General features: G+C 39.0%; 1 protein-coding gene across 3 annotated transcripts in view; it reads left to right on the top strand.

Moving 5' to 3' along the window:
• WAC (WW domain containing adaptor with coiled-coil) overlaps positions 1–23,318 on the top strand; it is a 57,288-nt gene that overhangs the window by 20,703 nt on the left and 13,267 nt on the right. For 2 of the 3 annotated variants that reach the window (XM_064404265.1, XM_064404230.1), the window contains exons 5-10: positions 226–341; positions 901–1,013; positions 2,441–2,749; positions 18,374–18,619; positions 20,566–20,688; positions 21,610–21,758. In XM_064404265.1, the coding sequence (XP_064260335.1) occupies positions 226–341; positions 901–1,013; positions 2,441–2,749; positions 18,374–18,619; positions 20,566–20,688; positions 21,610–21,758 (1,056 nt within the window). The remainder of the gene's footprint in view (positions 1–225; positions 342–900; positions 1,014–2,440; positions 2,750–18,373; positions 18,620–20,565; positions 20,689–21,609; positions 21,759–23,318) is intronic. The other variant, XM_064404312.1, reaches the window with a different exon arrangement.

Here is a 23,318-nt window from a genome sequence, read left to right as displayed (position 1 = left end):
ACTGGATTTTGTTAAAGGGATTGATGGGAATAAAGCAGAGGAAACTATTGCAGAATGCAGCAGGAGGCTACTGCTCATGTGTTCAAGATATCATTTAGAGGTTGTGGAAAGCAATGATACGGGTACATAAAAGGTGCCATGTAGTTTTAAACACAGTGAAAGCTATTAAATTTGTATATCAAAACTCTCAAGTAGTCTTTTGTCAACACTGTTTGTATTTTAAAGGCTTATGATTCTGCGGATGATTGGTCTGAGCACATCAGCTCTTCAGGCAAGAAATACTACTACAACTGCCGAACAGAAGTTTCCCAGTGGGAAAAACCAAAAGAGTGGCTGGAAAGGTATATGTTTGTATTTGTTTTAATTGTATAAAGAACAAATATTCTTAAGCACATTTCAGAGCACTTGAGCTTATCTAATAGATTACTGCTATAAAAGATTGTGCTCTGCTGTGTTCCTACCCTTACCATGACCTCTGGCACCTCTTTTATCCCTTGACAATCCAGAGCCTGAGAGGGAGGTATGGTTGGTTTGTGTGGAGATGATTTATTGGGGAGAGTTTTGTTGTTTGGTTGGTTGGTTTGGTTTTTGTTTTGTTCTGGGGTTTATTTGTTTGTTTTCATTGGATTTTTGTTTTGGTTTTCTGGGTGAGTGTTGTTTTTAATGTTTTTTTTTCAGGGTGGGTTTTTTGGGTGGTTTTTTTTGGCCAGGATTAGTGAGCTGAACTGGTATATTGTGGGCTTCAGCAAGCAGGGATGTAAGGAAGCAGTGGCTGGAGTTTGCTAACCCCCCTGTAGCAGCAAGCTCTTAACAGTTCTATTCATCTCATGTAACCTAGAGAAACTGTTTTATTATTAAATAATGTATGTTTTTACCTAACTTCTGTTTTCTTTTCTTCAGAGAGCAGAGACAAAAAGAAGCAAGCAAAATGTCAGTTAACAGTTTTCCAAAAGATAGGGATTACAGAAGAGAGGTGATGCAGGCGACAGCTGCCAGTGGGTTTGCCAGTGGAAGTATGTGGTTTTTTTACAGCCATGTATTCTTGCCTTGCTTGCATTAATGTTTTCTTTTCCAAACTTCAAAAACTGTAAAAAATCCCTTTCCTTAGCTCTTTTTCTCACCTTTTTGTATATAAAAACCCAAGTGGTAGCACAGTTAACTCTCCCAAATGTGGTTTCTTTAAACAGCTTTACTAGTGCAACATTTGCTTAATGCTTTTCATGGTTCTCCTCCTTTTTGTGGCTTTTGCTGTCAAGTTTAATTATCTTCATGGGTAGTTACTTGAACAACTTGCATAATCTGTAGTTTAGTTGGACTGTTGTGATCATTGAGACCTGCTAATGTCATATTCTGACCTTAAAAATGAAGATTTCACATCTGAAAATACTAACCTAATTCAATGAACTTTGATATCAGGGTTTTCAAGAGGCTTGTGTGTATTATTGAGAGCATATTTTTCCCTCACCAATACTCTTAGCAAAATCTTTCCTGGACTATGAATTTCTGTAACTTTGAGATTTTTGTCTTAACACCTAGCTCTAATCTTTGTCAGTTTTTTTCTGGAAAACAGTTGTACTGTGAGATTCTGTCTGTGTGCTGATGTAGTTGGGATAAATTTGTAGCGTAGTTCTCAGGGTAGTTTAAAAGCAGAAGCCAAAGTGTTATTCTTCACCCATGCTCTTGGGATTTGACAAGGTGATGTATAAGGGGGTATTTTTCTGTGTACACTGAAATTTACTGTATATGCTAAAATATACTGGATGCTGCAAAAATATAGCAGTCATGCATAATGCAGTGAGTATTTGTTTTGTGACAGGTGAAAATGTAAGAATCTATAAAAGAATTACTCTCTGTTTACTTGGTATGTTCACTGAGTAGCATATTTTAGTCTATGATCATGTGACCAGTGCAGATGAGTCATTCATTTAATATATATAAAAGCCTTGAATTAATTGTAAGTTTGTTGTAGTAGTACTCAAGTGACATGAAGAGGAATTCTTAGAAGGCTAGAATGTGAAACTGTTAAATTATACTTGATGTTCAGGGATTTTGATGAACAAAAGAAAAATGGCATAAATTATCTCTTCACACTAAATACAAGATGGAAATAATAGATCTTGATTTAGATCTTTTTAGGAGACTTCAAAAGTTAGCTTGACTGTAACACTCGTTGTAAAGCATCCTTTCATCAAAACACAGTGCTTAACTGGAGCTCTAAATCAAGTAAAGGTCAGAGAAAATTCATTTTGTCAGTGAGTAGAATTAAATTTTGCCTTTTTTGAAGCTGATCTACTTGAAGCTTTTTGTAATCATAAGAAGTTCAATCAGCTCTAGTTGTTGGTGTGCAGCTGTATTAATCAGTTACTGCAATCTTAGACTTGTTTCTAATTTAATCTTTTTTTTTTTTATTGCAACATTACTTGGGGAATCCTGAAAAAAGTGGAAGACAAGCATTCCAGTGACACCAGCAGTATGCTCCCACAGAATATTTTATCTCAAACGAGCAGGCACAATGACAGAGACTACAGACTGCCAAGAGCAGAGACTCACAGTAGTTCTACTCCAGTACAGCATCCCATCAAAACAGTGGTTCATCCAACTGCTACCCCAAGCACTGTTCCTCCTAGTCCATTTTCTCTACAATCTGATCACCAGCCAAAGAAATCCTTTGATGCTAATGGAGCATCTACTTTATCAAAACTGTCTACATCCGCATCTTCCATCCCTGCACAGAAAACAGAGAGAAAAGGTATGTCTAATGAAATGCCCTCTTGTATTCAAGATGATGCATTGCATTATATTGCTTGTTCAAAATATGTTAGTACTAGAATTTAAAGATTTTTTTTTTCCTTTTTGGTTGTGTGTGCTTTTAGAACCTGATTACTGTTTTGATGTGTTTACTTTCCCCCAAACCCAATTTGCTTTGTCTTGTACAACTTCAAATTGACACTGTGATATTTACTATTTAAGGCTTTATTCTGCAAATTAAGATTTCAAATGATAATTTGAAAGATGTATTTTTGTAGAACATATTTTAGTTCTTGTTTTCTCTCTTGTTGTTTTGGATCTTTGCCATTTATTCGAGTTGTCATGTAGTTATGCAATTTGAAAGTCATTTTGGACCATTATGTTTTATGAACTGCTGTTACTGTTTGGAATGCCAGTGTCAAACCTTTCAATCAACCCAAGCACAGTTCTTACAGAAAGCAAGAGTTTTCTACATTTTTGTAAGAGCTAATCTATTTTGATTTGTATCTTGAGAAATACTGGATCTTCAATTCTAAATCTGATAGTATGTGTTTCTGTCATCTGATAATCCCTGGTAGATACAGTTACAGTCAGGCGAAGATCAGGACTTGACTGTGTGTTGTTTATGACCTCTCAGACCTCTGTCCTTTAGTTAGATTTACTGCATTGTTAGGAATGAAGAGCTCAAGAAGATTGTGAGAATGAGATGTGTGCCATTAATGATAGTGTGTTACTTTGGTGTATTTGAGATTTCAGAGTAGTATTGTGTAAGAAAATTTGGTTTAGAGGGCTTTGGGAGGGAGAAAATAATTTTTGGTAATCATGTTGTGTTTAAATTTAAAATATTGTATAATTAATATGTAATTGAATTATTTTTTGAAAGATGGCTTGTTGCCCTGTCCATACTTGGAAGTTTGCCTAGTTAAATAGTTTTAAAAAGAAGATCAAAACAGACTCTGGTCTGACACTAGTCTTGTGCACTATGTTTGTTTTTGACTCTTCTACTTTTGTTTAAAGAGTTCCAACTTCTACACAGACTTAAGAACAGCTGGCCACACAAAATGTTCAAACAGTAGCACACACTGACAAATACTGTAAGGTAATTGTGCATGTAAAGAAATTTTTTAAAGTTTTTTCTTGACATTTTGTGCAATTTTTACATAATCTGAGTCATTAATACTGAGTGCAAACTACAGAGGAACAGATTATTTTCAGCAAGCTTTTTCCTACTGAACACAGTAAAGCACAAAGTGAGGTGTACTAGTTCAAGCATGGCTCTTGTACTGAGTGCAGTAGTTACCTGCTTCAGTTAAGCCTCGATTTTTCTGACTGCAGTTTGATGCACTTGTACACATTACAGTGCAAAACATCTATGTCAAGTGTTCTTTCCTTTAGTGTATCTACTCCATTTCTATATTTAAAATACACTTAAAATCCCTCTTGTTATTACTCAATTCTGGCGTGTTCTTGATTCCCATTTGGTGTGTGATCAGATTTCGTACTGGGTATTCTTTACCTTACTGCACATCTTCATTAATTGAAGAGATGACTCTTACAGAAGTTGAAGGAACTTCCCATTCTGACATCTGCTACAGATGTTGGCGGAGAGTTCAAATATTTCTTGCATACAATATTAATTTGAGAACATACAGCTGGGTATAATATTGAAAACAGTCACAGAGAGCAGTCTTGTAAATCTTACATTGGAATCCATGGATTGTTCCAGATTAAATAATACACTGAATTTCTGTATTCTTAGATAGGTGTTTTTTTTAATTTTATGCGGGTTAAACGAATAGATTCTTTGTAGTAACCATGCCTCATTGATCTGTTTCATAGCACTTGATTGTGAGCAAATTCTGTACATAGTGTGCTTCAGAAAAGGGTCAGTTACAGAAAGTTAGTAAATAATTGAAGAATTAGAATAGGTAAATGTTGGGCTTGAAATTCTTACTGTAGAAAATGTGAGATTTTACATGTTGCTTTACCTCTTGTACAGAAACAGAAAAATTTAGTGCGGGTGCTGTCATGATAAAAGCTCATCAAGCAGTACATTCAGTTGACTTTCCTTTGTCAACTGGACTGTCATTTTTAAGGAAATTAAACCAGTAAATTTTCTGTAGCATTTTACATATTTAAATTTAAAGAAAGGGAAGAAGCAGTGCTTTGGATGATTTACTGTTACTCATTTTCTCAGGTGTGACTGTGAACCTGCAGTACTAGAAATATGCAGTTTATAAAATATTTTTTTGTAGCTGTTATACAAATTGAAAGTACAGTAATTGTCCTGAGACACTTGGTTCAAACAATCTTCTAAAAGTCTTTGCAGAACTGAAAAATAGTGTGAGAGGTTTATGTTTACAGTAGTAAAGCAAATAGCCTTTGATCTTTTTCTGTTCACTGTGGGATGGGAGGGACTGTGCCATCCCTCTCTCTTTCCAAAAAGAGGTAAAACTATTTTTTTGCCTAAAAAAATAGGTTGGTCCAAATGACTGAATAATACGTGCAGTAGTCCTTCCTTGAATGAATTCTTGCTTCTTGTGAATGTGTTGCTGGCTGCCTTATGCCAGCATATATGTACTGCTGTTTTAATAGTTCTGATTTCAGTGTGTATTTTTTAAAGCAGTAATAGTTCTGAACAGCAGAACAACAGAAAAACACAAAACCCAACGACAATGCTTTTTTTCAGCTCAATCTCTTTTGCTGCAGGGGTATGTTGTAGTCCCACAAGGAGATTGAATAAAATCCCTGGCTGAATTATAGCTCAGCTGTTAGCAGTAGTCCTCTGCCCTCAATGGCTGGCAGTAGTGGAGAGTTCCTGGGGAACTATTTGACCTCTACCCTTTGGTTTGAATGTTCCAGTCAGAATCTGCTGCTTCTGTTTGTGCTCACTGTGAGTGCTTTATGCAGGTAAAGTGTGGGGTTGCTTTTCCTACTTTTTGGCTGCTTTATCTGTAGGGCACATCACATTTTCCTATTTCTAATTCAGAATGAAATGTTGCATTGTCCGTATCTTAACAGTGTGTCTGTCTGTAGGATACTGCTTCTCACACCTTTCCTCCAAGTCCCATCAAGGCAGCACTTCTGTTTCTAGTGCAGCAATATTCTAAAACTTTCATGAGAACACAGCAAGCTGGCCAGTGCAGTGCTGGGTGGGTTGTGACTCTGGTGCTTCTTTTCCTTTTCTCACCCTTGTGGTTTTCTTGTAACACTTGCTAGCTTTAGTGGTCAGTTATTAACATTGCTGCTGGTATTGTTGCATCTTCTTTGGCTGAGTTTTGCAGTTTCAAGTATATTACTCAATTCATATGTCGGTTAGAAAAAGTTACATGTGAGAATGTTAGTTTCTTCCAATACTTTGTATTTGTTTGCTGAACATTGCTGTTACATTTATTTTGACAGCAGAGGTAAAATACAAAAAAAAACCCTTCAGTTTTAAGATTGGAATAGTCCAAATGTGAGAAATAAGGTTTTTTTTTTCCTTTGTATTTTAGATAATTTGAGTATTTTTGAGTTGCTGTTGTTACTATAGTTTCATTTGGCCAAATGTGTTTACAAAATGCATTGCTTTTAAATATTTATGTATTTTTGTTGTGGCATACAGTCCTTAGTAGATCAGAACTGAACTGTGTAAAACAGATAAATGTGACTGTCAGTGCTCACAGTTCAGTTGGTGGACTGTACACTCCAGTTGCTTTAGCACACAAAATGTGTTATGATTCTTAATCATGAGCAGAAAATAAAGCAATTCTGGTAGCTGTTCTGGGTAGTAGTTTTTTAATCAGGGAAGCAGAGATGAGGTTTGTAGGGCAGCAGGATACAAATTTCTGAAAATTTTGTAGTACAGTTTTTCTCCCACAGAGAGCACACTGTGAGAGCACTAGTGCCTAATAGTTGCTAGCAGTGCAAGATAACAGCTCAAGCTCACTGGAGAGTGTGGTGATGTTTTAGTGTTGACTTGAAAGGACTTTGGATGCATTTGTTTTGTTTTAAATGGGATAAAAATTACATCAGTAGTAAAAGCTATAGGAACACTCAAAGGGTCATTTTAATAATTTAGGAATCATTTATTGAACAGTAGTCGGTAGTTCCCATGTCATTAAAAATAAGTCTTTCTTGCTATAAATCAGAGTAAGAACAAGCTAATATATAGCGTTAATTTAAAGCTAGTCATGCAGGGAATACAAGTATGTTATCTGTTAGAAAGAGGGCTGTGAAGTAAAGTCCTTTCTTCACAAAAAAGGCATTTCCCAGTTCTGTTCTGTTTTCCCCATGCACTTCTCTCACATGCCTGGTCTCAGCTGCTCTCAGCACACCCTAGTTGAGGGAGAGAATAAGCGAGTTGCAGGTGCTCACAGCCCTGCAGCAGACACAGCAGGGTGGCAGCAGCACAGCAGAGTGTGGCACTGTCAGTGTCAGACCTCTGCCTTGAGGCAGAGTAGCTGAACAGTCAGAAGGCTGCTGTTTCCACCCCCTTGCATTCAAGCTGGTGGGCTCAGGGTTGCCTTTCAGAATGTCAGTCCTAGCAGATCAGCTGTTTGCTTAGGTGCAAAAATTCTTGTCATAACAGGCAGAGATTGGTGATGGCAAGATTTTGTAGCATGTTTATGTATTGACTCAAACTGAGAAGCTAAGGATGCTTAGAAAAAAAACTGAGGATCATTTTGGCACAACTGCTGAAAATGATCTGGTTTTTGGGTTTTTTCTGAAATGATTGTTTGGCCATGTTATTTAAAAATTCCCACCACTTACAAGCATCAGACCAGAATGTTCCCATTCTGTCTTGAACTGGTGTTTCTACTTCAGCAAAAACTTCGGCAGGCCGCTTCACAAAACTTAAAACAAACTGCATCTTGTGTCATACAGGTTCTTGTCATATGAAATTCTGACTGATAACTTGGATTTCTTTCCTTTTTGTCCAAAATATGTGATTGATAACCCCAGCAGAGAGGGTTATGAACAGAAAGCTCTGCCCTAGTTATTGTGGTTTTCAAAAATTATTTTTATTATAAAAAGTTGTTTTCCTGCTTCATTTTAATGTTAAACAAATTAATAGTTCTTCCCATTAAGTTAATCTCCAAGTCTGGTGTTTCTTTTTGCCATCTGCTTACTTCATTTTTCTTCATGTTTTTTTTTGTTTTGGATGGCTTTATTTTTGGTGGGGGTTTTTTCCATGTAAATGAAGTTAATGGTCCAGAAGATTGTTAAATTCTATAATACAGGTCTGTATGTAGGCTGCATCTAATAAACTTACTTGCATAATTGTCAGAAAGCAAACTGTATTTTCATGTTATTGCCACAAAATGAATGGATTTTTAGTTTTTTTAAAGCTCCAGATATTGAGACTTTATTGTGCATGGCTTATAATGGAAAAATTGGTGCAAAGTCATATTTTTAAAATTGCAAAAAGTAATTTTTAAAATTACCTAATTTTCTTTTTTTTTTGGTTATTCAGAGGAAGAGATAAAACAAATTTTATTTAATGAAGTTCTTAAAAGTTGAAGAGATCGCAGCTCTTGAAGAGATGCTATGTTCTAGTTTTAGTGTTTATTTCGTTTTTTTATTATTTAAAAAGCTTTCCTGGGACTTCCATGGTAAAAGCTGAAGTTTTAGGTGAGGTTAGAGTCATTTGCACAGCTTTTGTTTTGAAATTGGTGTTGACAGTTGTGAGGCTGCAGCCTTGCCTTGTTCCACTTCTTCAACCATAGTCTGTGCTGTAGAGCCTGCAAAAGTCTTAAGTTGTTACAAACAGTTTTTTATAAGACATTAATTAATTTGCATTTTGTGTTGGTAGAATTCCAGTTGTCATTTTAAAATTGGTCTGATGCTTAATGATGCAGGTTAGGTTTATGAATGACTGCCATGTAATCCAAATCTTCATTCTGCAATAATAGTGTAGGTTGCTTGCCAAAGAACATGAACTGATGTTTACACAGGTGTAGGGACCTGTGTATCAGTATTGTGAAACTACAGGATTTAAATTTGTGGAGATGTTTAACTTTTCTCATCATGCTGTGTTCATCTTGACTGTATTTCATGATGTTTGAGGGCTTCAAGTGCTCTTAAGAACCACAGGATTGTATTATTAATAGGCATTTTTAAAAACTCTAATAAACCTTAAAATAGTGTTTAGATGTTGGAAAGTAAACTTAATTCTGTGGTAAAATAAACAGTGAAACACTCTCTCAGAAAAAGGGAATTAGGGAGGAAAAGAAGGGAGAGGAATTTCTGCTTCTGTTTGTGGAAAAAACAGGGGAAATCCATACACCCCAGTGAGTGATATCTGAGGGTTTTTGTCAGACAAATATTTCATCTTGAGAAGTTTTGGCTGGTTAAATTAACTTCAAAAAGCAAAACTTGCAGACTCCATACAGCATCATAAATTAAACCAGGTTTTAAACTTAATAGTTACATTATTCAAAAATGGATGTGAAAATATTTGGAGACTTTGTTTTGTTGGCAGCAATTCTAGGATTTAGTATCCTGTTTGAGCCACAAAGTAAGATGGATGGGTTTAAATTAAGCTAAAGAAAGTTGTGATTATATACAACTAATTTGTAGTCTGTATTTTTAACATGTGACTTTCCATCACAGAGGAGTTTCCCTTTGTGGAGAAGAGGTAAAGATCATGGGTTGAGATGAGAACAGCTTACTGGAAACAGCAATGAAATAAGAAATGAACAGTAAAGGCAACAATATTATTAGAAGGGTGTATGAGAGAGATGAAAAATTCATGTGTGAACAAAAGCTCAGCATGGGGGAACCACAGTATGGGAGCTGCTGCCACCTTCTCTAACTGGGGAGAGACTCCCTTCCCCAGCCCTGGCCATGAAGTGAGGTGGTACAAAATAACTGCCCTTCCTGGCTGCTGCAGAAATTAACCCTGTGCTGGCCAGATCTGGGATGGTATCCACCCCTTATTGCATACCACCTACATCGTGCCCAGATCCTACATCTTCCAACTGGTGTGCTTCTGGCTAATTGCAAGACGTGTCAGAATCTCCTGATTGGTATATCTGAAGCAGTCCATATTCACTGTCCATGGTAGTTATAGCATACAGTGACAGTGTCATTCAGCAGCCAGAGTTTTAAATTCAACATTGCAGACTCTTCTCACAAAAGAATCAAAATCCCTTGAGGTACACATAGTGTTTCCCTATCCCTCTGCATTACCCACCAAGTACACCCAGGTTCTTGAGCAAAAACATGGATGGGTTTGCCTACCCTGTGGGTGGGTTTTGCCTTTCCTTGAGGAAGGACTAATCCAAACTGTCTTCCCTGACATTTTCTGCATGTGCACCACAGGGACTTAATCCCTTTCTGTGGTACACAAAAGTTTTGTTTGGACAGAGCTTTCTCACTTAGTGGAGCTTCCAGTGTTAACTAACTAGGTGACCTCAGCTAGGTTTATCTCCCAGTGTTTGAAGGCCCTACCACTTACTGCTTTCAATGTGGTTCTTAAAAGTCTGTTGTACAGTTCATTTTTCCCAGAGGCTGGTGTGTGATAGGGAGTGTTTTATACCCACTCAGTACTGTGGCCCAGGTGTCTATGAGGCTGTTTCTGAAATGAGTCCCATTGGCTGATGCAGTTTCAGGGTACCATGCAGCTACAGGACTTGCTTTTCAAGACTCAAGGTAGTGTTCCAGGGTATGTCTCCAGCCATCCAGTGGTTCCTGTCATTGTCAGCATGTAGAGCCTGCCGTGGTAGATTTGTGGAAGTGTGATACAATCAGTCTGCCAGGCTTCCCTGTACTTCTCAATATTGAGCGCTGTACAACAGGGGCTTTACCCACTTGGTCTGCTTGATTGCGGTGCGTGGTTCACAGTTGTGGATAACCTGTGAGGTACTGTCCATGGCTAAATCCAGCCCTCAGTCATGAGCTTTCAGTATGTTGCATCTCTTTCCTGATGATGTGAGGTGCCATGAGCCCACTGAGCCAGAAATAAATAATTCACCCTTATGTTGCCAGTCCAGATGCATCTGAAACACTTTAAGCTTGGCAGCTTGGTCCACCCCTCTGTTTTTGAGGTGTTTTTCAGTAGCCCAACTCTCAGGTAGAGAAAGCATCTGCATGACAGACTTATTACAGTCAACTTCCCTACCCAAGCAATCATGTCTTGCCACAGTACAGCAGCCCAGATGGTTTTCCCTTTCCAGTGCCAGTTGGTCTTTTTCCATCAGTCCAGCCACCCCCACAGATCATTTATGACTGTCCATGACTCACTGTAGAGGTAGAGTGTTGGCCATGTTGTCTCAGTGATATCTAAAGCCAGCTGGATAGCTTTCAGCTGTGCAACCTGACTTGATCCACCTTGTCCCTCAAGCTTCTGTGGCTTGTGTCATAGGAGTCCGGCAGCTTTCGATTTTCAGTGTGTTCCTTCAATACAGCAGGAACCATCAGTGAAGAGACTATCACTTTTCACTTGGTAGTAGCTGATTATATGATATGGTCTCCTCAGCATGTGTCACCTTTTCCTCCTCTGATGATGGTAGTTCAATATTTTCATCTTTGGGCCAGTTAGTGATGACTTCCAAGATCCAAAGGTGATTGGGGTTTCCTGTTTGAGTTTGCTGTAACCACCATGACCCAATTCCTTCACGTAGCATCAGTGGCATCAGGTGTGTGGAAGGGATTTCTCCCTTGCACATCCAGCCCAGCAGTGGCAGTCAGGATGCCAGGAGTAGTTGTACTTCAGTGCTGATGACTTCTGAAGCAGCTTGAACCCCTTCATAAGTTGCCAGTATCTTTTTTTTCAGTTGGGACATAGCAGGCCTTGAATCTTTTGTATCCTGACTCCAGAACTCCAGGAGTTGTCCTTGAGTCTCCCCAGGTGCTTTTTACCAGGACTCCAGGAAGGACTGTTCTCCCTAACTGCAGTGTAGAGGCACGTTTTTCACATCTTCTGTCTTGACTGGCCCAAGGGCTACTGCATGATCCTGTTTTGTTTAAAAGTTTGTTGTTCAGGACCCCAATTGAAATTGTTCTTCCATGTCACATGATAGAGAGGCCTGACCTACCTGTCTGTAATCTGGAATATGCATTCTCCAAAAACCCACAGCACCTAGGAAAGCTTGTGCTTACTGTTGGCTCATTTGTGGGGGACATAGCTGCTGTTTTGTTGACCACATCCATGGACTCTGATGATGCCCATCTTGCCATTTTACTCCTAAAAACTGAATTTCCTGGACAGGTCCCTTGACCCTACTTTGCTTTATGGCAAAACTTGCCTTCTGGAGGATTTGAATTATCTTCTCCTTTTTCTCAAAAGCTTCCTCCGCTGGATTCCCCCATACAATGATGTCATCAATGTACTGCACATGTTCTGGAGCTTCACGTTCACCAGTACATTCTGGAACAGTCCATGGCAAATGGTAGAGCTGTGTTTGCACCCTTGGGACAGTCAATTCCAAGTGTACTGCGCACTTCCTCAGGTGAAAGCAAACTGTGGCCTGCACTCTCCTGCCAGAGGAATGCAGAAATATGTATTGGCAATGTCAGTGGTGGCCTGACTTCCCTGCCTTGGACTCCAGTTCATACTGAAGTTCAAGGATGTCTGGCACAGGAGCACTCAGTGTTGGTGTGACTTCATTCAGGCCACGACAGTCCACTGTCATCTCCAGTCTCCACTGAGCTCACACACTGGCCATATGGGCTGTTCAAGTATGAGTGAGTCTTGCTGACATTCCCTGGCTTTCCAGCTCACAACTTATGTCATGGGTGGGGGTCAGAGTCCCAGTTGGTGTGGTACTGTCGACAGTGACCGTTGTGGTAGTAATTGGGTGCCTGTTGTTCTTCAGCTCTCAGCAATTCCCAGAGCAGAAGGGTCCTCTGACAGACCAGGCAAGGTAGTCAGCTGTCTAAATTCCTCTGTCTCTAGAGTATCTGTCCCAAATGCCCAACAATGCACTTTTGGGTCCTTGAAATACCCTCTCCTAAAGTACCTTATGCCAAGGATTCATGGTGCTTCTGGGTCAGTCACAGTGGGGTAGTTTTGCCATTCATTCCCAGTCACATTCACTTAGCTTCCAGTCAGCTGATGGGATGCCCCTGTCACCCCAGAAATCCAGATGGATTATGCCCCTACGTATCTGGATGGCATCAGGGTACATTGTGTGCTGGTATAAGGTATAAAGTATAAAGCCTTATACTCTTGTGGGTCTGATGTGCCAGCCATTGGATCCAATTACAGGATCCACTGGGCCAGTAGATCTGATTATCCCTTTCCCCGTCTGGCTGGGGTCAGGGCTCCTTTAGTCCTGGTCATAGTTCTCATTGCTCACTCCTTGTAAATATGAACTGGAGGTCCCTTCTAGCGGGTCAGAAGTAACATCACCTCTTCTGTCTGAGGACTTGCCCACTGAAAACTGGAGTGGCATTTGTCTGTGAAGAATTTCCTGTTGTGGTTGTTCTTCCAAGCATTCAGCTCACATACCCATACTGCTAGGGCAGAGGTGGATTTTCCATCCCACTTCCTCATGTCCTCTGTTTTGCTCACAGAAGAAACACAGGTTGCCTTGTCGTGTGTGTCTTCTCTCTCGAGCAGGGAAGTGCTTGCTCCCAATAGCCAAGACTTTGGTCTGTACTGCAGGGCATGGGACATTTCCTGACTGGCTTTTTCAAGTCTGTCCAAAGTCTTGGGCAGTCTCTACAGCTGAGGTGTGGGTCAAGATGATCTTTATATTGCTGGAGTTGGGTACTCACATGAAGTACTGTTTGTTGCTCCTTCTCTGGATGTTAGTGCCAGTGAGTTGGCATATGAGGCATGCTCTTTACAAAGTTCTGCCACGTGGATTGTGTGCACTGGACCTGATCTGAATCTACAGGAGACTGCTTGTTATTTGAATCTCTGTAGATTACCTCCAGCACATCTGATTCATGTACTGGATACCTTTTTTCCATGGCATTCTACCTGCTAGGGTGGAGTACTAGATTGTCCCTGAGACGATACCTTCCCTCCTGCATGATAGGAGTCACCTCCAAAGGCTGAGAGTTTGTCTTCTTCCCAATTCCCTTTTCCATGCCCATGTGCCAGCACAGGGATCCCAGCTGCTGGGCTTCACTACCATCTAGTTTGATATCATGGACCATGATACCCCAGCATTGGAGCAGCTAGATCACCAGGAGTTCATTTGACTGGCAGCTGAAATCTTCTTGCAGATCTCACTACTCACTCAGGGGCAGGGATTGGGTAATTATCTTTGGCCCTTCCTCTTCCTGCTGTTGTGAGGGTTCTACTTCCTCTTCATCCCTCACTAACTGAACTGATTTGATCTTGAATTTCTTCTTATGTATAGGGCAACTGCTGTTGGCACAGATTCATCCTATGGCTCAGCTGCTGTTTGAGTGGTCTCAGTGTGTGCTTGTTTTCCTCCTGTTCTCCCTGAGGGACTGTCTAGTACTGAACTAGGTCTGGTAAAGAACAGCCAGTGCCCAACGCACTGATTTCCTCCCTTCTGGAGATGTCACACCGTCCTCCTTGAAAATACCCTGTTGCTTTATCAGGATCCTGTAGTTGTTCAGGGGTGAACTTCCAAACTATTGAAGCAGAGAATTTCCCCCAAAACTGGCCCATTTTCTCCAACATTCCTTGCCGCTCGTGACAATCCACTCATGGAACAGACCTTAGAAACCTCTCTGGATTCTGAACATGGTGTGGGCCTCAGACTCTAGACGTGGTACAGACTGTACTCAAGAGACATAGCAACAAGACCATGCTTTTTTTTTAACAACCAGAGGAAATCCAAAATTCTCAAAAGCTGGTTTAATAGCATGGTTTGTGACAAAGAGCATAAAAAGCTGGGGAAAATTACCTGCTCCTGTTCCCCCACAGACTAGGTGCAATTTGATGGACTCACAGAGGTAGGCCCCAAAGGAAGGGTAAAAGAGCATTACTGAACAGACATCCCAAATGACCCTCATTGCCCCCCACATAAACTGGTCATAAAGTGGTCTCACAGTACAGCAACACAGTAATGCTGATCCCTGTCTCTTCCTGCTATGAAAAAAATGCCACGGTGGGCACACAGGGCATACACAGGAATATGTACAGGGTTAGGTGCACAACCATGTGAACAGACCAAACAGCATTGTGACTGCTGACTCCCTGCCCAGTACAACAAATGCTTAAATCAAATTTGTTTCAAACTGCTCTGGTCAGATCTCATTATCTCAACCCTTTGGGCACCAAATAAAGCTATTGAGGTTTATGATTGGTGCTTCCCATGCACTGTTCATTCACTGCTTCCTCCCTCTGCCCTGTGACAGGCTAGAGAGGAGAATTGGACACACAAAAGGAAAAGATTGCAGGTTGAGATAAGAAAAATTTACTGGAATCAGCAGTGAAGTAAGAGATGAACACTAACAGCAACAGTATTAATAAAAGGGTGTACAAGAGAAACAAGTCACACTACACTGGCTGGAAGACGACTCCCTTATCCCTGCCCCTGGTAGTGAAGTAAGGTGGTGTAGAATAACCCAATCACTCTGGCTACTCCAAAAATTAACCTTGTCCTGGCCAGAACCAGCACAGCTACTTAATACAGACAAGAAATACTTTAATTTCTACCAGTATTTTTACAGGTTTGTTTTGGTGAGTTTTTTTTTTTCAGAAACAGGTTTATAGCTTAAATTTCAATAATAATAAATCAATCAGTTTGTGTAATCCAGTGATACTCTGAACAGTCATTTTGCTCTGCATCCTCTGTGATGTTAAATAACAGTTCTAATGTAATGAACACATAGGTAGTTGTAATCATAGAGATGTATTCTTTTTTAACATTTAGTGGTTTGTTTTTGAGTTGCTAAACATCTCAGAATATTGGAATGTTAGCATTAGGCATTATCCTTGCTTTGTATCCTTTCTCTAGGTTTGATAGGGGGATTGTACAAAAATACATTTCACAGATACATTTTAACTTATACTTAAAATGCCTGTAGTAATACAGCTATGTGAAATAGTGTCTTCATATTGTCTGAAAGAAATAACTTGACTGTACTGTGTTGATGCAATTCAGTGTGCATTTTTAGAGCATAAAAACTCAAACTATAAAGTAGTTTTACAGACCTCATGGTATTCGGTGGTTTTGAGTGACATGTTTTGAACTCTGTTATTCAAGAAATAAGTGAATACCCAGGAATGGATTGGGTATAAGGTTTATTTGAACTGCATTGTTAGCTTGAGTTTGCCTTTGATTCAGTGTATTTGCTGTTCAGAACTGCAGCATGGGTGAAAAGCACTTCCAGCTGTTTGGTGTGGTTTGAGGATCAGGTATTTGCTTTCATGAATAAATAATACAGTAATGAGTTGGTTCTTTACTTAAAATAACTTAATATTTAACTGTGAAGACAAGCCTAAATACATTAAGTATGTTTTTAAATTAGTGCTGGTAGTTTCAGTAATTTTTCATTTTGAAAGGAGGGTGTTTTGGGGCTTTTTAATGGTTGTTTTTCTGGTAAGGTTCTCAAAACTGTAGGTAGCTGGTTTGTACATGTAAGTACTAATGTGCTCCATTGTGCTTATTTCCCTTGCTTTTGTCTGCCAGTGTATCTTGATCTTATTTGGACTGTGACAGATCCAAGTTCAATTTCAACTTCACATGTTTTTGTTTAGTATGATAAGATTCTTGTTTGTTCGATATATCTTCACCTGAAGTTGTCTTAATGTTTACTTTGAACGCTATAACATAGGATGCAATACTTTCTAACAAAAACTTCTACTAATGACTTTATGTTTCATGGTAGCTAATACCTAATCAGCTGTCCTAGTTCACCTGCTACTGGAAACCCTACAGAAAACCTGTAACAGGTTTTTCTGGTTTTCCCATCTTCAGTCTTTGTAACCCCTTTGTCCCTTTTAAGTTGTTCTTAAGAAAGCTCCTGGCCAAATGACCAGGTGCTTTCGCAGATCATTGCTACCAACCCTGAGGAGATTGCAACTAGATAGGGGCCCATCTTTTTCAGATATTTGCCTGAAACTCCAAAATATATCTGTGTGTCCTGGCTGTTGCATCCTTGCAAGCTTTCAAATTCCTCAGCAGGTTTTTTTTTTCTGGTTCAGATTTCTCAGCTACTTGTCTGGATGAAGTTTTCTGGAGTATTTTTGACCTTTATAAGCTATTTATACTGTAACAGCATGGAAGCAGAAATCCTCTTCCCAGTGAGATTAGAAATCTTAGTGAAAAGATTTACACATTATTACTTTTTTGTCTGTTTTTTTAGGGTTCTTCTCCAAATTAGTCTTGGAAGTTGCAGTTAAGGTTGTTGGAATACAAAAGCTGTTAGAAATCCTGTGACATTTTATTCTTTTGTAGTAAAACAAACCAGACCATATCACTTCTTGACTAATAAAGTCAGCATCATCTTTCTTTGATCATTTCTCCAAATAAAAAAAAAACAAGCACTCCCTTTAAGGAAAAGAACTTCCCAGCCCATTTTCTCTACTTTGGGGAAAAACTTTTAGACTTTTGCCTGAAACGTAGAATATCCAGGTTGACCTTCTCTGCCTGGTTTGAGGTGGGTTTAAAATCTGGATCTTCATTACTGTGGGCAAACATCCTGCATGAGATCTTGGATCCATAGCTTTATGCTCTGCATCCAACTTCTTTGGTGCTATAGAAGTGTTAGTCTTAACTGAGTTTGTGGGCAGGGATCTCTGAGGGTTTAGTGGGGATGAGAGAAGGGGGAGCTAAGATTGAAATATGGTGGTCCAGGTTTCTTAAAGGAAGGATATTTGAAGTGACTGTTGGTACACTTATAATAAGTTGAAATAATTCCATTGCAGAGATTTCTCACTGCATTGGAATGGAGGAACAACTTTCTGTTAAAATTAATTAACTCATATTAATCAGAACAAATTGCCATATAGTATAATTGTATTTAAGTACTATGTGTTTCTCTGGAGAATCAGTAGTAATATTTCCTACAGTTGTATTAATGAAATAAAGGATATAGGTTTTAATGCTTCAGAAGAAGCTGACAAGTTAAAAATTAATGATGGGCAGACACATTTTTAGATATTTTTCCACTCTGCTATGGGATGTTAACAGCACTGTTTTACATTTCTAGTACAGCTCATTATCCTTTCTAAATCCTCAGCAAGGTAGCTGGATTTTGTACAGTGCACTTATATTTGTGGCTTTTTGCACTGGTCCCTTCATAAATGAAGCATGGCTTATACCCTCCCATCAAATTTGACACAGTAGCCTGTATACGAAATCCATGGGCTGTAAAAATCCATGGGTTTTGTTCATAGTATATTTTCCAAAGAAAGATTGAGATCATAAGTAAAAGTGTAGAATATGAGTATAGGCGATCAGTATGGAATTTTTGGCGTACATTTGCTGTAAAAGTTAAGGAAAAAAATGTCCCATTTTTTAATACTGGCTGCTTTTCATCCAGTATCTTGAAGTGGAAAAGTTGCGTTTGTGTGCTCGTAGTAAATATTAGGTTCCGTAGTGTAAATTGCATTAGAACTCGCCTATCTTCAGTTTTTGTTCTGTTAATGTTGTGAGTTTTTTTCTTAAAATGGTAGTTAGGCATTTGATCTTCTGAATTTGAGTATTGTACTAGTGAGTTGTCAGGTTGTATTGGGGAAAATGAAAAATACTGTCTGTCTTCTGTTCAGAGTCTGCATCTGTGGACAAGTCTGTATCCCATTCTTGCACAACTCCTTCTACATCTTCTGCTTCTGGACTGAATCCAACTTCTGCGCCTGCTTCATCTGCTCCTACAGTTCCTGTTTCACCTATCCCACAATCACCAATTCCTCCATTACTTCAGGACCCAAATCTCCTTCGACAGCTGCTGCCTGCTCTGCAAGCCACCTTGCAGCTTAATAATTCTAGCGTAGATATATCCAAAATCAATGAAGGTAAGGATTCTTTCAAGTTCATGTAATCTCTCATTTACATACATTAGTATATTATTGCATACCAGGCTGTAGTAAATGAAAGCCTTATTTTAATTGAAAAGTGAATAAATGAATCCCTAGGTAAAGTGGAGATTTTTGTGGGGTTTTTTCCCATTCAACCTTCTCGACATTTAAGGTGTTCAAATTAATAAATGTTGATGTACATGAGCAGTGTAATTGAAACTGGTGACTTAATCACTGTATCAGCGTTTGTTTGTTGCACAAAATTTCGTTTGAGCTCTTTGTTCTTTTGTTTCGTGCACTGTTCTTTGTTTTCTGTAGTTTGTGCTGCTGTTCTATTAATGTGTGTTGCAAATAGTGAAACTTCTAGGGGTTCTTAAATCTTGTTGCCTAACAGCTTTTTTCTTTAGCATAACAAAGAAAGCCTCTCTGAATACAGGTAGCGTATCAGTAACTTTGCTAGCCAGTGAAATTTTGTGCATTTAATTGGTGTGTCCCTTAGATTTTTGTTGCATTGGCTTAGGTTATTAGAAGTCAGTTTATCACTTACCTATAGTGCCTTTTGCTGCAAGAGCAGGTAGAGTTGATGCATTTTGAATGCAGTTTTATCTAATGTGTCTGCATGTGACAGGTTACTGATAAAGTGGTGTAGGATTTTTTTGTTTGCTTCTTGTGCAAGGATCGCTGATTTAAATAGGATGTAAAACATTTGCATGGAGTGCTGAGAGTTAATGGTCTTTAACTTTCTGAAAGTGCAAATCAAGTAAGGGAAATTACTTACAAAGTATTCTATACCTTGCAATTATTCATCAGAAAAAGAGGTCAATTGCTTCCTTTTAATCAGCAAATATTCTGTCTCCATTCAGTACTAATAAATGAGTAGGTTACTGGTTTCTTTTTCCTGTGCAGGGAAAGCCTTTAAAACTGTAGTGCAGCAGGTTGGACTAAAAAAAGAAGTGTTACGGTTGTGTTGAAAAATGAAAGGTCCACTCAACTCCAATTGTATTTTATTAAAAAGCTGCCCAGTGAAATTTCTAGTAATTTTCTCTTGCCATGTGAGCAGCAGCTCTGTATGTCTTGGAACAAGAGTGTTCAGAGTTGTTCAGGTGCCTTGAGGGCCTGGCTGTGTCCACGTGGGCAGAGTGACTTCACCTGGCATAGCAGGGCTGCTCTTACTGTGCGCACGATTCAGAGTTACTCTGTGCTTGTGCTGGTGAGTCAGTGTTTTCAGGAATGTGGATGGCTGGAAGGTATGTTCAGGAAGTGTCCCACAGAACCTGTAGACCTTTTTGGAAAGGTTAATTCAGAAGCTCAGAGTTCAGGGTCTTGTCATCTCATACTGCAAGATGCTCTTCCTATATTGTGTGCAGTTTTAAAATGGTTTGAAGTGATTGGTTTTTTTAGTGGTGGGCAAATGACATGGGACAGGTAAACCCAGAACAGATAAGGGTTTTTTTATTAGTAAGAGGAAACACGGATTTTTAACCTGCAAGAGATTTGTCTTCCTCTTGAACATGAAGTCTGCCCCCATCTTTTTTATTGAGTTGAAAGCATTCTGCTTTTTGCTTTTTTAAGAAGTTATTGTAGAATAAAAAAATCTTCACACACGTTCTGCTTACTACAGTAGCAAATTGAGCAAATTTTCTCTTGCTGTTTACAAGAATTATTATTAATCCATAATGTCAACCAGAAGACTTGATGTCATTTGTTAAAAGAATTTTTGTTAAGTGTATGTCTTAAAGTTAAAACTACTAAAAAAAGGATTTGCTAGAAATTCCAAGTCAACTTGAAATCAAGTAACCAAAGTACAGTTCAGGTGGATCTTTGGTCATGGTAGATATGGGAAATAAACCTGAAAGAAAATGTAACTTAAATGTAATTAGCTAGTTTCAACAGTTTAAAGTGGTGTTCTAGAATTGTCAGTAAAACAGAATGTTTGTTTTCAGTTCTAACAGCAGCTGTGACACAAGCCTCTCTGCAGTCTATACTCCATAAAATTCTTACTGCTGGACCATCTGCTTTCAATATCACCTCCCTAATTTCTCAAGCTGCACAACTGTCTACGCAAGGTATTCAGAGTTTTTTTTTTACTTATGTAAATTTGTTACACAACATTTTAAAAAGGCTGATACAGTTGTGGAATCTGTCTCTTGTCATATCTTTGGCCACACGGTGTGAAGAATGTGGAATGACTTCTTTTTCCAAAGATAGGATAAAAAATTGTTATTGAGGAGCAGGAATCTGGCACACTACTAAGTAAACATACTTGTCTGTCTCACCTTTTGGGATTTTCTTTGTATGTTAAGAAGTTCTACATGAGTGATGTGAAACTTCTGGAATTAGGTGTTACTTAACAGTATATTCCTTACTTCAACACCCATCTTGTAGTACTGTGCAACTGTGACTCTTGGGGGAGGCTTTAAATTCTTGAAAGAAAGTTTCCGCTGTCTGGTGGGGACTTTTTTTTCATCTTCCAGGCAAGATACTCTTTCAGGTATTTCCAGTATGTTCTGGCTTGTAACTTAATAAAAAAACCCTTAAGTTTTAAAGTTTGGAAACTTAAACCAAAACAATAAATGCAGTCATCTTACTGAGTAGCTAAGCAGTGCTAATGGTAATTTTTAACCATGGGTGGGGAGCTGTTGGTATATGCCTAGAATGGATTAATAGGTTTCTGTATAAAATGTTCATGCTTTCTTTTGGTTAAATCAAGTTGAGCATTCTGAAATAGGAGTCGCATATGATTTATTCTCTACATGTGTAAAAAGCATTTCCTACTAGCTTCTTCTCTTTCCCTTCCCCTGAAATTTTAGATGTGGGGAGTTTGGGGGAATGCAGTTCCTTAGCTAGGATTGTTGTTGAACATTACATTGTTCTAGTTGTTCACAGTGGACATATTTGTATATCATCTAATGTAGCATACTCCAGAGCACCAAAAGCATTTACAATAGGACATGGTTTTATTAAAAGCATTTTTTTTTCCTTTACAGCTCAGCCATCGAATCAGTCTCCAATGTCTTTAACATCTGATGCCTCATCACCAAGATCATATGTGTCTCCAAGGATAAGCACGCCTCAGACTAACACTGTTCCACTGAAACCTTTGATGACTACGCCACCAGTATCATCCCAGCAGAAGGTAAGCTCCTTTTGACTTACGTCGTATTATAGTAAGAAGCCATTATACAGAATATTTAATATTGTTCCTCTATATCCATGTGTTAGCAGTTGTGTGTGGTATAATAAAATATGCATGTTATTTTTCCCAATAGAAACAAATAGTGGAAGCAGCTACTTGACTGTATTTTGGCAGTGCAGCTCCAGCATGAAATCTAGTTTACTTTTCTTGATGCTGGCCTCAGAAGCTGTCTGGAGATATTACCAATGTATTGGTATTCTAGCCTATTTAAATAGAAACAAAAGCATACTTCAAAGGCAACAACTGATACAATTATTTAGACTTAGCCAATAAAAGATATTTAGAATGGGAGACAATGTCTTGGGGAAATTAACTTGGAAGTAGTCTCAGATTTTGTTTAGAAGTGTTCTAGGTGTTTACAGATCAATAGCATAATGTTCCTTTCCCTTCCTGCCCCCTCACCTCTATTAATTCAGAATTCCTTCATTGAGTCATTCACTAGGGAATGTAAATTGAAGCTAATCTATAAGCTTCTGAGGTTCTTCCTGAGAAGCATAACTGTAGATTTTGGAGTGAGACACCCCCACCTTCCTAAAATCTGTCTTCTCTATCACCACTCCTGCTTAGCCGAGGTGCCTTTTTCTCAATTTTCTACTCAAAAGCGAACCTCTAATGTCTTGGATGCCTTTGAGGAATACTTTTCTCTTCAGAAAAGCACATTGCATTCCTCATTATATTCAAAATGCATCATTTTCTTTCATCAGATTTTTTTCATGGGTACAAAGAAAACAAAGTGATTCTCCCAGTTTCTTTTGATTGACAGTGATACAATGAATTGCAAAGCTTCATGTGTGTACCAATACTGGTTGTTGCCTTGGTTTCTGACCCTGGATTGCATCCTCAATCTGTGTTCATGTCCCATAGCTACGAGGCAAGTAATGAAATTATCAAATAGCAGGGTTGAGATATTTGTTACTTCCAATCCTGAGATATGAAAAAGAATCATCTTAAGTTGTATACTGGTGATAACTGGAAGTACATCTTTTCTGGTCTCTACAACCCAGAGATTGATTGTTAGTCCCAGAAGTAACAAATTTTGGTTCAGCAGCAGATACTTTGCCAGTTCAATAAAAGAAGAACTGTCTTGATAGTTCTTGTATTTGTGCAACTCAGTTCCATGAGATGGGAACTCAGGTGGTGATAGCTCTGGTGTGAGCTCATCTGTTTTAGCAGCCCGTCGGATGTGTGAGTCAGCCTAGCTGTCCAGTTGTACAGGGTGAGGTAAATTATGCCTAAGCAAGATGTGATGCTGTGCCAGGACACACTTGGTTTTAGAGCACGTGGCCTTAGAGCAGACAGAGCTGAACTGGTCCTGTGCAAGAAGAGCCCTGTACCAGATGGACAGGGTTTGGGCTGGCTGTGGGACTAGAGTAGTGCCAGTGGCACTGCTTAGGACTGAACATGTCAGTGCTGCTTTCAGACTAGAGCTGCTCTGGCTGCCTGTGTGGGTGCTGTGTGCATGTGGCAGCTCAGGGGTCACACTCCAGGAGCCTGGAGGTC

The sequence above is a fragment of the Passer domesticus genome, chromosome 1, assembly GCF_036417665.1.
Source record: "Passer domesticus isolate bPasDom1 chromosome 1, bPasDom1.hap1, whole genome shotgun sequence".
Classification (NCBI taxonomy): Eukaryota; Metazoa; Chordata; class Aves; order Passeriformes; family Passeridae; genus Passer; species Passer domesticus.
The sequence above is the reverse complement of the archived record's forward strand: the minus strand, read 5'-3'. Positions and strand labels throughout refer to the sequence as shown.